Source organism: Leptosomus discolor, chromosome 9 (genome assembly GCF_034619465.1).
Source record: "Leptosomus discolor isolate bLepDis1 chromosome 9, bLepDis1.hap2, whole genome shotgun sequence".
NCBI classification, from domain to species: Eukaryota; Metazoa; Chordata; class Aves; order Leptosomiformes; family Leptosomidae; genus Leptosomus; species Leptosomus discolor.
Genome location: NC_141399.1, coordinates 10506639 through 10522077, shown reverse-complemented (window position 1 = coordinate 10522077; position 15439 = coordinate 10506639). Strand labels below are relative to the sequence as shown.

At 47.6% G+C, this 15439-nt stretch overlaps 2 protein-coding genes across 4 annotated transcripts; one reads left to right on the top strand and one right to left on the bottom strand.

Moving 5' to 3' along the window:
- Window positions 1–107: 107 nt before the first annotated feature.
- PDHB (pyruvate dehydrogenase E1 subunit beta) lies at window positions 108–5789 on the bottom strand. The gene is made up of 9 exons (XM_086469991.1): window positions 5649–5789; window positions 5332–5439; window positions 5198–5260; window positions 5077–5112; window positions 4693–4978; window positions 3868–3978; window positions 3171–3262; window positions 2568–2709; window positions 108–2187 (listed from the first exon to the last, which is right to left on the bottom strand). The coding sequence occupies exons 1-9, from the start codon at window positions 5787–5789 to the stop codon at window positions 2042–2044; spliced, it is 1125 nt and encodes a 374-aa protein (XP_086326117.1). The 3' UTR covers window positions 108–2041.
- Window positions 5790–6372: 583 nt separating this feature from the next.
- KCTD6 (potassium channel tetramerization domain containing 6) lies at window positions 6373–14046 on the top strand. Of its 3 annotated transcripts, none has more exons than XM_086470715.1 (3): window positions 6373–6394; window positions 11310–11418; window positions 12646–14046. In XM_086470715.1, the coding sequence occupies exons 2-3, from the start codon at window positions 11392–11394 to the stop codon at window positions 13330–13332; spliced, it is 714 nt and encodes a 237-aa protein (XP_086326841.1). In that variant the 5' UTR covers window positions 6373–6394; window positions 11310–11391; the 3' UTR covers window positions 13333–14046. The 3 variants fall into 3 exon arrangements, with proteins under 3 accessions (XP_086326841.1, XP_086326840.1, XP_009953606.1); XM_086470714.1 differs by lacking the exon at window positions 6373–6394 and adding an exon at window positions 9719–10022; XM_009955304.2 differs by lacking the exon at window positions 6373–6394 and having other exon boundaries at window positions 11092–11418.
- Window positions 14047–15439: the final 1393 nt, after the last annotated feature.

Here is a 15439-nt window from a genome sequence, read left to right as displayed (position 1 = left end):
AGGAACAAGACCCTCCTGAGCAGCGACTGATCCACCAGCACAATCACGCTGTAGCTCTGTTTACCCCCATTTCAGCTTTCCTTCAGTAGCAGCACTGCCCTGTCTGAATTGCGTTGCCATGCTGTGATAAGTACTCCATTCTCTGTTTGGTTTCAAGAACTTTGTTCTCTACTTTCAGGGGTACAGCAACTTCTATATAGCTGAATAAAAATCTGAAAATAGGAAAGACCATGATCATGGTGAATTAATGCTTTTTTTTTTTTTTCTAGCTCTTCCACCCTTTTATTCAAATTACAGGAATGTAGCTTTAGTCTGCTCAGTTTTTCAACTCTGTTCATGCACTTGTAACTCATCTTAATTGTTGCTGCATTGAATCAGCAAGTTTTGGTTTAGGTAATCCAACCCTTAAAGCATACTGCACAGGTGAGGGAACTGGAGAATTAAGTCTTGTTCCTGTCGTATTTGCTGGTGGAATAAAACTGCTGTCTCATTAAACTTGTTTAAATGGCCATCCTACCTGTAACTCTAAGGGAAAGTGTTTTTAAATGAGGAAACAGTTGAAATGGGAGTTAATAGGGCACTGGGATATTATTCTTGATTTAGTTAAATGCAAAGTTACTTCAAGTTAATTCTAGAACTTAAACTTTATTGAAAGATCCTTTTTGATTCAAAACCTTAAAACAAATTGCACTTTAAAGGATTATAGATAATCCATTTTTTAAATTCAAGTACATCAGTGTTTGTTACTATGCAGAGAATGTCTGTACAAAGTTTCATGTAACCTGTGACGATATTCAGTCATTTTTATTAAAACGTTAATGGAATTCCTGCAGCAGCGTGGTGGTGGGTACATTCAGCGAGGACTGCACCTGCAAGCCCCACTTCTAAGAACTTCTAAGATAGCACTTCTGCTAAAGGGAACACCCGGGAAGGTATTCCTGGCCCTTCAATTAAATAGGACCCGAGCTCTGCTGCCTGCTCAGGGTAAGTGTCTCCTCTGCAGCCGTGCAGCGGGAAGGCAGCCTGCCCGCCGACAGAGCCAGCCCCGCTGCACAGATCCTGCAGGCAGCTTTCAGGCTGTACCAGAAGCTGCTGCACAAGCCGAGCGGAGCTCTCCGTGCCTGCCAGGACCAGCCCCTTAGCTAAACCCTGGTAGCTGGTGGTCTGCCAGAGGGCTGCTGCGCCTGTTCCCCAGCTCTTCAAACACGATCTACATAACTGCGGCTTCAGACCCAGGCTCAGTGCGTCTGAATAAAACACCTTATTTTGCACTGTAAGAACTACAGTTTGAGCATGCTGTTGACCCCTGTGATGGGTTTAAAAACAAACCAACCAACCCCTGAAACCAAAGCATCTGGGCAAGTATTTTTTGTACCACTGTATGGGGCAGCCAGTAAAGAAGAAGGTAGATGTTTCCCATCACATTCTGAAAAGGATCAGGATCTGTATATAAGCTTTTGTGCAGAAGATTTCCTGCAGGAGCAGAGCACTCTTCACACTAAATGCGCTGGCCATCTCTCAACCCGTACCACAGCCTTCCAAAGCCACTTTGTGCAGAGAGCTGCGCTTCCCTGTTGAATGGGGAAGCAAGGCTTCACCCGCTCCGGTCTGGTCGTTCCCTTTTAAGAAGACTTGTGGCCATGGGCTCCTGGAGAGCTGTACAGCATTGCAGGGCTGCACTCGGGGCCTCCTCTTCCTCACTGCACTTCACCCAACCACCACTGCAGCCAGTGTAACAGCTAGTCTGGTAATTACAAGCCAAGCAGAAATGGAGGATTTTTTCCTCACTGAATTTAGAACAGGATTTCTCCACATACAGTAGCACTAACCCACCCACACTGTTGAACAAACAAGCGTTACCACATTGTTGCTTACATGAAGCGTGGCTTAGAGGGCAACCCCATATAAATACTCTGGGAGGCCACTATACTTTCCCCACTGTACAAAAGTTCATGTAGCTATACAACAGAAGTTATGCATACAACTTGCCCTACACCATTAATACTCTGTAAAGCTGGACTTTAAAACATGTATTTACAACTTAGATATTCAAAGTTTTCTTCACTGCAAATATTATATCCTTCACTTGAGGTATGCAGTTATCTTCTAAAATTTTTGCGTAAGGCATAGGAACATCCGCACCAGTAACACGCACAGCTGGAGCATCCAAGTAGTTAAAGGCTGATCCTGAAACAGAAGACAGTTGTCAGGTTGCTGTGCACTACGGTTTTCTGTCAATTCAACTTCTGAATCTTTAGCTATTTAAGCAGTTTTGTTCCTGTGGCTGCAGTATTTCAGAGAGCTGTTCCTGCTCCTTTATATTCACGCACTATGGTTTAGACAAAAAGTTTCCACCCTGCTTCTCGCACAGTTAAGTTCCTGGGATAAGAATTACTCGTAATAGAAGACGAGTTGGATCCACCCTGTGAAAACCTCTAGAGCGAGACAGCTAGGCTCAAGGTCCTCAGATATAAAACCCCGACTTTGCCTTTATCTGGCTTTATCAAGAAGTCGTCAGGATTTAGACTAGGGAATGACATCAACATGTATACTGCAAAACTCGGTACCTTCCATGATCCTGGCGCAGATTTCGGCTCCTACTCCAAACTGCGGCCAGCCTCCTTCTACAGTTACAAGGTGGTTTGTCTTTACAACGCTGGCCTCCACCGTCTCAATGTCCATTGGTCGAATGGTACGTAGGTTTATAACCTGGGGGGGGGGAAAAGGGGCTGTGTGAGTTTTTCTATGATCTAAGCCCGTCAGGTACCACTGTTCGGGTACAGTGCCCTTCAGCACTTTCATCTAGTCTCACTTTGAAGACGAGACTTAATAAAGTTTCTAACTTTTTATTCTGACAGAGACTGTGCAGAACAGTTTCTGGTGGCTCCTGGAAAATCCCAGGTATTGAGCTACAACCATGCTTATACAAACTGTCATTGTTCTGCTTGCCGTACAGCTGGGTCAACCTGAAAATCGTTAGTAGTTCTGCCTTAATTTTGTGATGAAAAGGTCAAATGCAGAAACACGAAACGCCTATGCTGATAAGGCATTTACAAATATAAGCAGCTTATAGTTAATACACTGAAGTTTTGCAAAGCCTGAATGAGGAGACCCTCTGCTTTTTTTCCTCCACTTCAGGGAAAGAGAACAGCAACAGCAACCCCCCCCACCTCACACTCTACTCCTTCTTTGGCCAGTACAGCAGCTGCTTCCAAACAGTGTCCAACGGGTCTTGAGTGTGACACTAGTGTAACATGAGTTCCTAGAACAGAAACAAATGTTAAAAAAAGAAAAAACCTTAAGATTTAAAGCTTTTTTTCTAGACCTCAGGCTATTTTCAATGTAATGTTAGGAGTCTCTTGTAAGTTTAAGTTCCTTACATTTACTTGAAATGCTAAGTATGCCCATACATAGCATGAGGAGTGGTAGCAGGAGGACTATGCTACGATACGAACTTTACCTTTTAATTCAGGGAACTGAAGAGATATTTAATACAGTTTTCAGATTATCCTTTTCAAACATTCATGTAATTCAGTGGTAAATTATGAACAAATGAGCTGAAATACTACAGTGATCTCTCTTCTTGCATTTTTGACAAAAAATACGCAGTAAGGTGAGGAAAAAAGCTCTGTACTGCAGAACAAATCCTTTGCAAGGGTATAGTTTTAGATGAGATATCCGGTGATCTGTCCTTATAGGAGCAACAGAACAATAAAGTATATCACTGGATAAAGTAACATTTGAACATTTAACACTTCTAAGTACTTTTCTGTGCCCCGTGACAGCAGTATTCTGAATAGTGAAGAGGTTACAGAAAGTCCCCAAGCAGTTCAGTTATTAAGGAAACAAACCGCATTCGCAGCTTACCTTGCCTTTCTATTTTAGCTTTTCCAATTGGAACAACGAAATCCTTTGACTGTGCCTGTTCCGACATTTCAAAGGGAACACCATACAGCAATTCATTTTCCAGCATCACAACTAGAAGAAAACATACTTGGATTAATGTGTACCTCTGCAGGCAGAGGGCTGTACTGGTGGTTAACGGTACTGCAGCAGACTAGCTCAAGAGACTGAGCCCTTCCAGGCAACAAGGACTTCAGTACGTTTGCAAAAGCAATAATAATAAAAAATAATCACAGGCTTTACTTCAATGCTGAATTATTTAAAAAATTGTCTACAATTACTCTCAAAGGAGATCAGGTATTTAACTTTTGGTACATGATGGTAGAATTGCTAATTTTAGAAAGGTCTTACATTTTGTATCCATGTTTGTGAGAAATAAAGATAAAAGTTGCCCTGCTTTTAATTAATGACATTCTGTACTTATTATCTGAATTTCACCATCTGTAGAAATGACTTGCATGGACACTGTATGCAGGAACTCCTCCTGACTCATCTTCATCCTTTTTAACCCCTTTACAATAGATTCATAAATGCTTCTAAGTTTCCTGACTGGAACTAGCACTGAAGATAGGTGGCTGGCAACAGCACAAAACTAGCCTACAGCTAGCCAGGCAAGTGACTGTTGGGAAAAGAATACTTCTGTGCCTTTGTAAGTACCTAAAGCTGCAGTAAAGCAACCTTAACTGTTTTAGGGTTTAACAAGCTTTTTTTTTGTTCTGTTTTAAATGGGGTGGGAGGGGAAACCAGACATTCTTTTCAGGATCAAGTGCTAAGTACTGCTGTGTTCACCTGGATTATCGTCCCGGATTGATGCTTTCAGCAGACCTTTGGCATCTTCTGAGCTCCAAGGACTAACAACTTTCAGTCCCGGGCAGTGCCCGTACCAAGCTGCGAAGCACTGCGAGTGCTGAGCGGCGACTCCAGCTGATGCCCCGTTGGGGCCCCGGAAGACGATGGGAACAGCGATGGATCCTGAAGACATGTAACAGGTCTTGGCAGCGGAGTTTATAACCTGGTCGATCGCTTGCATGGAGAAGTTGAACGTCATGAATTCACACACTGGTCTCAACCCTGCCTATTGAGTATATTAAAATACATATTGGTATGTTTTTATATAAAAATAGTCTATTTAAAATTTTTAAATCAGCAGTAGAGGAATGCAAATTTACAAACCATAGCAGCACCAACAGCGATCCCTGTGAAGCCCATCTGAAAGAGAAGGAAACCAAGGGCTAAGCGCCAGGGGAGCGGCTGATGAAGGGATCGCCATGGTAGGAGACGGGGCAGCCCTTACCTCTGATATCGGGGTGTCGATCACCCGCTTGTCCCCGTACTTCTTCCAGAGACCCCTGGAGATCTGCAGGGCAGGAGAGGGGAGTCAGGGCCAGCCTGAACCCCTCTCCCGACCCGGTAACAGCATCCACGTACCTTGTAGGCACCATCGTACTGAGCCACCTCCTCGCCCAGCAGGAAGACACGCTCGTCCCGCTCCAGCTCCTCATCCAGCGCCTGGTTCAGCGCGTCCCGCACCGTCACCTGCGAGACACCGGCAGTCGGGCAGGGCGGGGGCACGGCCCGCAGCCGCCAGGCTCCCCACACGCCGGGGACGCGGCGAGTCACCTCACCGCCCACCCGCCCCGGGGCCGCCTCGCACCCCCGGGGCCGGACGCTTCCCCCGATGGAGACGAGCCCCTCTTCCCCCAACCCCTCCTTCGGGGCAGCCCTCCCCGCGGCGGCCCCGCTACCTGGATGGCGGCGGGCGCGGAGAGGCGGATTCCCCTGCGCTGCTGGAGCAGCCGCCCGGCGGCGCGGCCCTGCGGCGGGAGGCGGGGGAGGCGGGCGCCCACGGGCGCCAGGTGCCGCAAGACCGCCGCAGACGCCGCCATCTTGGCCGTGTCCTCTAGCGCGGAGGGAGCGGGGCGCCGCGCACGACCAGGCCCCGCCCCCGCGCGCCCTGCCAGCGGACTCGCCCCGCCCCCCCCGAACTCTCGCGAGAACCGGCGACGGCGGGCGGCGCGGTAGTTGTACGCCATTTCCGGTACCCCGTAACGGCGGCGGCAGCGGCGGCTGGGCCTGCCGGGGATAACCGTGCGCCCGCCCTACGCTGACGGGGAGGCGCATGGCTCGGGCTCAAGCGCCGCGACCGCGGCTTCGCCTTTTGGCGACGGGGCTGCCCGGGCCGGAGCCCTCCCGACCCCCTCGGTGACGCCGCGGCCGGGCACGGGGCCGCAGGGCCGAGGCGGGCGCCGAGCGCGGCCAGCCGGCGGGCGGCCCTGAGGTGAACGGGGGCGGCGCTGAGACGCTTCGCGGCCCGGCGGCTCTCGCTCCCTCCCCGCCGTACCGAGCAGAGGGGGCGTGGCTTGGGGGCGTGGCTTGGTTAGGACACACCCTCGCTCCGCCTCCGCCCGCGCCGGCGGCTCAACTCCGGGCTCGCGCTCAGTCGTCCCCGCCGCTGCCGCCGGGCTCTGCCTCAGCGCCGGGAGCTGCGCCCGTGAGTGCCGGGCTGGGCCGGGCCGCCCCGGGGCGGGGGGGTGCGGGGCTGGGCGCCCGGGGCCTGCCCTGCTCCGGGGCAGCGGTGAGGGGCCGGGCGCCCGCGGTCCGTGTGGGGCGGGGTGCCCGCACCCTCTGTGGGGGAGCGCGTGAAGGCGGAATGTCCGCGTCCCGGGTGGGGATGAGGGGCAGGGTGCGGGGCTGGGCTCCCGGGGACTTGTCGGTGCTGGGAGTGGGCTGCGGGGCGGGGTGGCGGGGCCCTGGTGTACGGGTGGGGGTGGGACAGCTGGTGCCCGGGTCCTGTTCCCGCTTGGGCTGGGGGAAGGAGCGGGGAGGGTGCCGGGGTGGGAACTGGGATGCCCCGCGGTGATCTCTGACTGGGAGAGTCTGGGGTGTGTGGGTCCTGCCCCATGCTGGGAGGGGAGTGGGTCCTCCTGCCCCACTGGGGAGAGGCAGCAGCGCTGGGACACTGGTTTGGGGTGGAGGCAAGGGTGTGGGCTCTTGGGTCAGTTGCAGAGGGGGGAGGCAAAATGTCTGGGTTCTTTTCCAGCGTCTTTGCTGAATCATTGTGATCCTGGGGAGAGTTCTTCCACTATGAGCTCTCTGGCTCCTCTGTGATGGAAACTGGCACTTCCCGGCTCCTGCTGCAGGCCCGGGCCCCTCTCTGGCCTGGGCTGCCAGGGAGGATTTCTGCCCCTGACTTGCTGTCGCTCCTAGGTCTGTGCATGTGCTGAGCCCCGCTGGTGTGTGCAGGGAGCTCAGGGTTTCTTGCAGCTGTCTTCCTCCAAACCTGTTTGGAGACACGTTTCCACAAGCAGGCAACTACCAGTTAGTTTCAGAGAAGCAAAATGCATGGGTAAAACCCAATCACTGTCACGGGTCCCGAAAGTCTGGGTACCTTGGGTTGTTGCAGCAGCACGGGGCCAGCAGGACCGGGCTAGACACAGATGTCTTCCTTGGGCTCTCATGAGAGGAAGGCCAAAGTGATATCATGATGTGGGCTTGTCAAACAAGTAGCAATTAAAATAAAAGTCTGGAACTTGAGCTTAAATCAGGATGTCATAGTCCTCAGGGGAGGGAAGGAAACTTCAAGAGCTTGGAATTTATAGTGAAGCAATTAGACATAAAGGAGTGAAAATGCTGAGTGGCTGGCGTGAGCATTTTTCCCTCCTGCCTGAAGTGAAGACTAAGTACTAGTAAAAAGCAACTAAAGTAAAGCAAGAACTAAGTTAATTTTTAATAAAGTGTATTAGTCATTATAAACTTGATGTGTAGAAGATGATGGATGCTTTCTTGAGTGAAGCTGATCTGCTGAGTTACTGCAGGACTTGGTAATTGGTCGCTCTAAGAGCTTACCTCCTCCTTGCTCCCTTGGTTAGGGTAGCGTGGTGCTGGAGCCTCATGGGTTTGCTTTGCAGACTATCGTCTTGCTGTACGGTTTGGTGGAGTACAGATTAAAGACTAGTGCCACAGGTAAATCCTTTTAATTCTTTTGTTGGAAAAACTAGATGGAATACATTCAGAGCAAGTCAGGTGGTGTGTGCCTCTTGACTTTTAACTGAGAGGTGTATTTCTGCTCCTCCTTCAAGTCACTGCATGTGACACCAGGGCAGTGGTTTTCTCCAGGTGCAGTGTGTAGCCTGTGGCCTTGACCAAGCGCAATGCGTGTGGTCCCAGCAGTGCAGATGCTTGGCAGTGCTGCTGACGTCCCCTGGCCTGGCCTGAGCCCGTGTCGTGCTCACGGATGCAGACATTCAGCTGACTCTCATTTGCTTTCTCTGAATTTTGGCTTGCAAAATGGTTGCACGTTCACAGCGCTGTTCTGGCAGAAGCCCTGCTGAAGTTAGTGGCACTACCTGTTGCAGCAGTGTTGCTGGTGAATAGCCTTGTAATCTTCTGAGTCATAACATATGAAATAAGAGTGAGCTTTTTATAAATGCAGGTATCCAATTTGGTGTATTAAGTATAATATGATGACTTGAGAGCTTTTCTTCAAAGGTACTCTCTTCCCATGGTGCCTTTCTAGTTTCGGATGTGCCTGGTGCTGGGCTGTGGCAGCAGCTGTGGTGACCGTGTCGGTGCTGTGTCTCTTCTCCCCGCTCGCAGAAGCAGCGTAACGAAGGACTGTGGTTTGACACAGTCAGTGCACTTCTGCTCTCCCCAGAGAACGATATCCTGTTTGGCTTATTGCGTGTCAGCCGTTTGTCTGGATGAATTTAATCTTAAATGAGTGTTTCTTATGGTTGTTAAAGGCAGGCTGTCAAGGGATGTGGCGGCAGGTCGTCTGTCGCCTGCTGCCTGGACGTGAAGTAGCCACGCTAGCGAGGCTGTCCCCGTGCGCGGCGTGCTGTTGTGTGGCACAGGGACAAGAGCTGGCTTGAGGCTGCCCGTGCCGGGGTAGGGATGGAGCGAGTGTCTGCCCACCCTCACCAATGCATCACTGGTTTTCATTCAGGAAGATTTTAAAGCATGGTTGAAAGGGCCTGTGTCACGGAGGGTGTATGTCCCCACCCTTGCTGTGATGCAGCTTGCTAGTCCTTATCTCAGGTTGTACCCAAGAGGAGGTATTCTTGCCTGTGAAGTTGTCTAGAAATTCAGAGCCCCCAGGCTGGGGAGGGAAGCAGCGGGTGGTTGTGATTGCGCTCAGGCCCTTTGGGGTGGCCTCCCGGTGTCGTCCCCTCGCGTTGTGCATCTCACTCCAGCACTGGCTTTGCCAGGGAGGTTTGTGCGTGCCTAGTGGCTCTGGGTCGGTGAGACTTCTCGATGCTGCTTATATGTTGAGGGCTGGGTTTGTTTGGGCTAATTGCTCTCATCAATTATTCACTCCGGTGTTACATAGCAGTGCTGTGATCAAAGATTAGTTCATGCCCTCGTACAGAAAGGCGATGTCATCTGTTTCCTTCTCTGATAAAGAAACTCTTGATTCATCCATACTGTGGACTTAGATGCTGACCAAAATAACATAGTATCTGTCCACCAGTTTAATTAACTCTGGTGGACATCTGTCTGTCTTTGAAATATTCTGAATGTATAATTCCAGTTAATTTTATTAAGACCGCAGATCTGTTTTTATCATGATTACCAGTGAAGTTTCTGGCTGGCTGCATTGTTTCACTTTCAAGTGAACATGTTCCTTGAATATCAGAAACATGAACCAGTCTCTCCTGTGGTTCTAATGCATCTGCAGTTATACTGGTGTTACAGTTGACCAGAATAACACCTATAAGTGCTGGAATTTAAAAGGTCTGGCCTATTGAGAAAAGTTATGAGCTGTACTTGAATGACAATTCCAAATAAAGAGAACCAGAATGAATTCCCTTTTTGATTTGTGAACAGTTAAAAAAAAATAAAATTACAGAGACTGGCAGAAGAGCTGGCATTCCAGGTTCGTCTGCTGTCGCGGGGGGGTGTGCTTTAATGTACTTTCTTGAGGCATGTTCCGTCTCTAATTTGTAAAAATAGGATCCTGGTATGACTAGTTCTGTATCTTAGTATTCCTTAGTCTTCTGTTGTCTGACCTCACGATTTTCATATACTGATTTTGATTTTTCTGTTCTTTAATACATCTGAGATGCAGCTGAGGCTGTGCTCGTGCTGCTGGCCCCTGAAGTCCTGACCCGCTGGATGCTGTGAGTTTGGGCAGGGTAGCAGAGCCCAGAGGGGTGGGATGTGCTGCCTTGTTCTGTGGTGCATGAGACCGACCTCGTTTGCTAGGAATGAGAAGGGCAAGTAATCTTTTTGGTTAGGAATTAACTGCGAACCTTCAGTTGTTCTGGAGCGTAGAGCTCTGGCTCAGCTAAATCTTTGTGCTGCTTTTAGCTGGGTGACTGTGCGTTGAAGTTTGCTAGTAAAGAGGATGGGAGCAGAAGTCTTGGTAACGGTGTGGTCTTTAAGATGTAAAAATAAACAAAGCTGAGAAGCTGTACCCTACTTAAAACAGACTGACCTAAATTTTCAGCAGTTCTAGCAGAGAGGCAGGCTCTTGGTAGGGATAAAGGCTCACTGACAACTGGCTTCTCTGTCCATGCACCACTTGGCATGGTTGACAGGCCACCTTTGGAAAATCTCCATCCACTGGTGTCTGGGGTCATTCACTCTCCCCGCCCCTGAGTTGCGCAACTGGGGCTGTGGATTTCCCTTGTTGTGGTCATGTGGAGAGAGTCCCCTTGTTATGCAAGTCAGCGCTTCAGCATCTTCTGGGAAGTTACGGCATGAACCGCTTCTCAGATTGCTGCTGTTGGAGCGTTGTTGCAAACATGTGTGATGTCCCCTGGCTTGTCCCTAGAGAGATTTCTTTTGGGAGTGTCTATGTGTCTGTGAAGTCCATTCATACGCTTTGTCTGTAAATTAATGTTCTTGCTATCAATTGCAGTTCTCTACTACTGAATTATTAATTATTATTTAAAAAGTGCAGTGAGGTGTTTTTTTTTCTTCTTACTGTTCATTGACTTTCATGCTTGATTTATTCTTCTGTGCAGTTTGAAGCTGGAGCATGGGAATTTTGACTAATATTAATGGATCACATGTATGACCTCAGTGGTGGCTAAATAAACTTTTTTAATTGGGAGGACAGCTGTCTTTGAAAGTTTTCACAGTTTCCCAGGTGAAAGGTAGTCCATTTGTGAACATATATTATCCTCAGAGGCACATTGCTTGTTATTTAACAAAACTGATGCTCAAGCAGCCGGTGGAGTGATGACGGGTGTGCTCCCGGGGCAGTCCTGTGGGCAGCATGAAGGGAGAAGGAGGGAAAAGCTCGTCTGTAGATGCTTCTGCTGATGTGGCCTGGTAGCTGAACGCTCTTCTGGCAGAGAGCCTGCCTTTGATTAGAAAGCATTCCTCTCAGTGGTTGTAGGTACTGATGGTCTGCCTTGTTTTGTTCTTTGTTGTGTTTGTGCGTGTGCTTTTTCCTGCAGGGAGATAATAGGAGGTGGGTCGCGTATCCTTTCAGCAGCCTTCTGTTAAACTTGGAATACCACGGTTCAAGCAATTGAACAGATGGATAATGGAGACTGGGGATATATGGTAAGTGAGCCTGTGTGAGTGTGTGCTGCGCGGTGCAACTGGGCTTTCAGGATCTCGCAGTAGGAATCCTTCCAGGTCTGTCTTGTGTAGATCTAGAGCTTGGGTCATGTGAGAAGAACGACTGTGCGTGTTACAACAGCTTCCTTACATTCCGTAGAGCACTTCAGCTTGCGTACTGTTCGTGGGGAGAGCTCAGATTTGTATTTCCTGGGCACAATCAGTGAGTACTTCACTGACGCCTTAAGCTCACTGTTACCACTGTCCTAACACACAAAGGCTGAAAATAGTTTGTGCTTCCTGCATATAATTTTAAGGACTTTGTCGTTTTATTTATAAAGAGAAATATTTTTTCTTGTAAACCCTGTCTCAAACTAGACAAACGCATCTTTTTCTCCACTTCTCTTTCTCTAAACATTCTGCTGCCATGCATATGTCTCTCTTCTCTGGCTGGCCTCCGTCCTGGTTGTTAGGGTTGGTGGCCAGATGGGATTTATGTTCCGTTCTCTCTTGCTTCCTTGTGTGCTATCTGCAAGCTGATGCAGACTGGTTTGTGCTCTGTCCCCCCTGCTTCTACACAGCATGCTAATTTGCCAATAAATATTTCTTTTTAGACTTAAAAGCTGAAAGTTCTCTTTTTGTTTTCTTGTTTTAATGATGCCTCTTAAGCAGAGCGGGTATTATTTTGATTGTGAGCTCTTGGTGCTGTGTCTAACTTGCACCGTCATCCTCTTTTGAGGGAGAGAAATAGGCTTAAGACTTGTTCAGCTGATTTTTTTTGGTGGTTTTTTGGTTTTTGTTTTGTTGGGTTTTTTTTTGTTCTAGAATGAGAGACAGATTGTGAAAGTAAGGAACACTGATGGGCCTCATTCAGACTAACTTGTTCTTCAGGAAATCTCTCTGTTCTCATTTCCCCATCTGTAGAATAGGAAAAAACTTGTTGCCCAAATGCAAAACTTGTGACAGTAGCTCAGTTGTTAAGATTTCTAAAGCATTCTGGAAATGTGCGTTCTGAATGTTAAGTATCATCCTGTCTAGCTGCCAGTTGTGCCTCGTTGCTAGGTGGCTTGGGTTTGTTCGGGTTTAAACACCGCTTAAAGGCTTCGAATGGGAGAAGCGCGATTCTCTCCAGAGTCTGCAGTTGTCAGACAGCGTTTGCCATGTGTGTCAGTGAGGTGATCGAATCTTCTGGTGGTGGCTTGATAAACTCTGCAATTTCTCTCTTTCTAGATGACTGATCCAGTCACGCTAAATGTGGGTGGACACATGTATACGACATCCCTCACAACTCTAACGAGATATCCTGACTCAATGCTTGGGGCCATGTTCAGGGGAGACTTCCCCACTGCCAGGGACTCTCAGGGCAATTACTTTATTGACAGAGATGGACCACTTTTCCGTTATGTTCTTAACTTTTTAAGGACCTCAGAGCTCACTTTGCCACTGGACTTCAAGGAGTTCGACCTGCTGCGGAAGGAAGCAGACTTCTATCAGATCGAACCGCTCATTCAGTGTCTTAATGACCCTAAGCCGCTGTATCCCGTGGATACCTTTGAGGAGGTGGTGGAGCTCTCCAGCACCCGGAAGCTTTCCAAGTACTCCAACCCGGTGGCTGTCATCATCACGCAGCTCACCATCACGACAAAAGTCCATTCGTTACTGGAAGGCATTTCAAACCACTTCACCAAGTGGAATAAGCATATGATGGACACCAGGGACTGCCAGGTGTCCTTCACTTTTGGGCCATGCGATTACCACCAGGAAGTGTCGCTCCGAGTGCATCTGATGGAGTACATCACAAAGCAAGGCTTCACGATCAGGAACACCAGAGTCCATCATATGAGCGAGCGTGCCAATGAGAACACAGTGGAGCATAACTGGACTTTCTGCAGACTGGCACGGAAAACAGACGACTGATTCTGACTCCGCAGGAGCCACTTCAGTGATTAGCAACTTAGTTGGACAGTAAACCCGAGAGAGTCTGGATTTTGACTAAAGCAACAATGTGGGCTTTTTTTTATACGACTATTTATTGTTTATCAGTAAGGACCGGAGGAGTTTCGTTCTCTAGCAGCTCTGTCCTTTTGTCCTGTTCAGAAAAAAACCATGCATGTGCCTGTTCGGTCAAGACACCTTTTTGTTTGAAAGAGGGAGTCCGAAGAATTAGTACAATAGGGTGTTTTGTGTCATTAACACAATTGTCTGACGCAATTTTAAAGTGCTAAAATTACCTCCGTTTAAATGGTTTCTAATCCATCTAATGCTACAACACTGGGAGCAAGAACAAAAAGAATTTAAAATGCAGTGGGGGAAAAGCTGCTATCGTGTAGACTAATCTAGTTTCTAAATCAATAAACAGTATTGTAATATTCTAGGAAAACAAATCCCGCCCTTTAAAAGTACTTGATAAGTACAGTTTCTTACAGTTATGACAACTGTTTCTTTCTATGCATATAAATCAAGCAACCAAATATTATCTGTAGCCATGGAAATATGATTAGAAATATTTATATTGGATTCTAAATGCAAAATGTCCCTGTGGTAGAATTCATATTTTTAATGCCTGGTGCAATATTATTCCCAAGTGTAATGCCTGCCAGCAAGAAGCTAATAAAAATGTGAAATACAGAATACTGTTTTGTGGTTTTTGTTGTTGTTTTTTTTTTTGTCTTCTGAAACTATGAAAAATAGTTAAAAAACCAAAACCAATCAACCAAACACCACCCCACCTCCCCCCGCCACCAGACCATGTTTTTCCACGCTGCAGAGTAGTTCAGATGCTCTGGTAGGGCTTCTTTCTCTTCCACTACTGATGTACTTTGTTCCTTTTTACATTAATCAGTTGATTCAACTGTCCTCAGTATAGAAAAAGCTTGTGCTCCGAAAACTGCGTTATGGCTGACAAAAAAATGGCAAGTATTTGTACCAGCTAAAGGGGTAGGGATGGAGGGAACACAGAGCCTAAATACTCGTAGCTGCTAAGTATTGTTACCTGGTTTGTCAGCCAGTTATCTGGTGACTTTGTACATAATTTTAACTGTAGTGCTGTTTCTGATGATGTTCAAGTCAAGACACTCAAATTCTGTGTTTTTACTCAATTTTGTATAGCCATTTCTGCTTATCATGGGCACTTTATCATAGTTATAGCATAATGAGGAATTGCATTAATAACTCGCGTGCTGTTGGGAGTAAGAGAGTTGATGCCCGTTTTGATGAATCGGTCCCGTTCTCCCGTGAAGCTCTTGTCACAGTGTCCCTCACCACAGCCACTTTGCTCTCTGGGCTGTGTGGACCACAGCTCTTTGGGGATGTAAAAGCAGGTCTGGATTTCTAAGGTGGGAGCTTTCCATCCCGTCTCTCCCTCAGAAGGCCTGTCTCGGGGGTGTGTTTGCCATATTTTGCCTCCCCCTCTTTGTACATTGCAGGGTTTTTGACTTTGGTAATAAGAGGCAGTAAGAGCTTTATTCTCCTGATAAGGGGGGAAAGGGAAGCTGAACTGATGAAGCTCAGGAAAAGTGGTTGTTTCTTTCCTGCAACACGTGGTAAGAAATATCTGTGTTAACTGGCATTGAATTATAAGCACAAGATGTTCTTTGCAACACTTCATTTACTAGCAAATTAATGACTGGCCTGGATCAGCCTGCCCTTTCCATAATTATGAAGTATAATAATTAGAGAAGCAGTATTCCAAATAATACATTTTATCAGAGCCCAAGATTTGTAGAAAGACAGTGTGAGTGGCTCTATTAATGGGAAAGTAAATTCTGCAGACTGGACTTGGCATCAGCTTTGACTGAATCTTCATTAGCCAGGAATATTCCACTGCTGAGGAAGTTAAAGAGCTGTCTTAATTGTCCAAACAGATGTGCTTCCTAATATACGTATTGATCTAAGAGAACGAATTGTTCCTAGAAACCAAGGACAATAATTTTACCTTCGTCAGATCTTTCAGTAAAGTTGTGGTTTTTTTTTTCCCTTTGAAGGCACTGTACAGTTACAGCACACTGAGGGGGAGCTCATAATG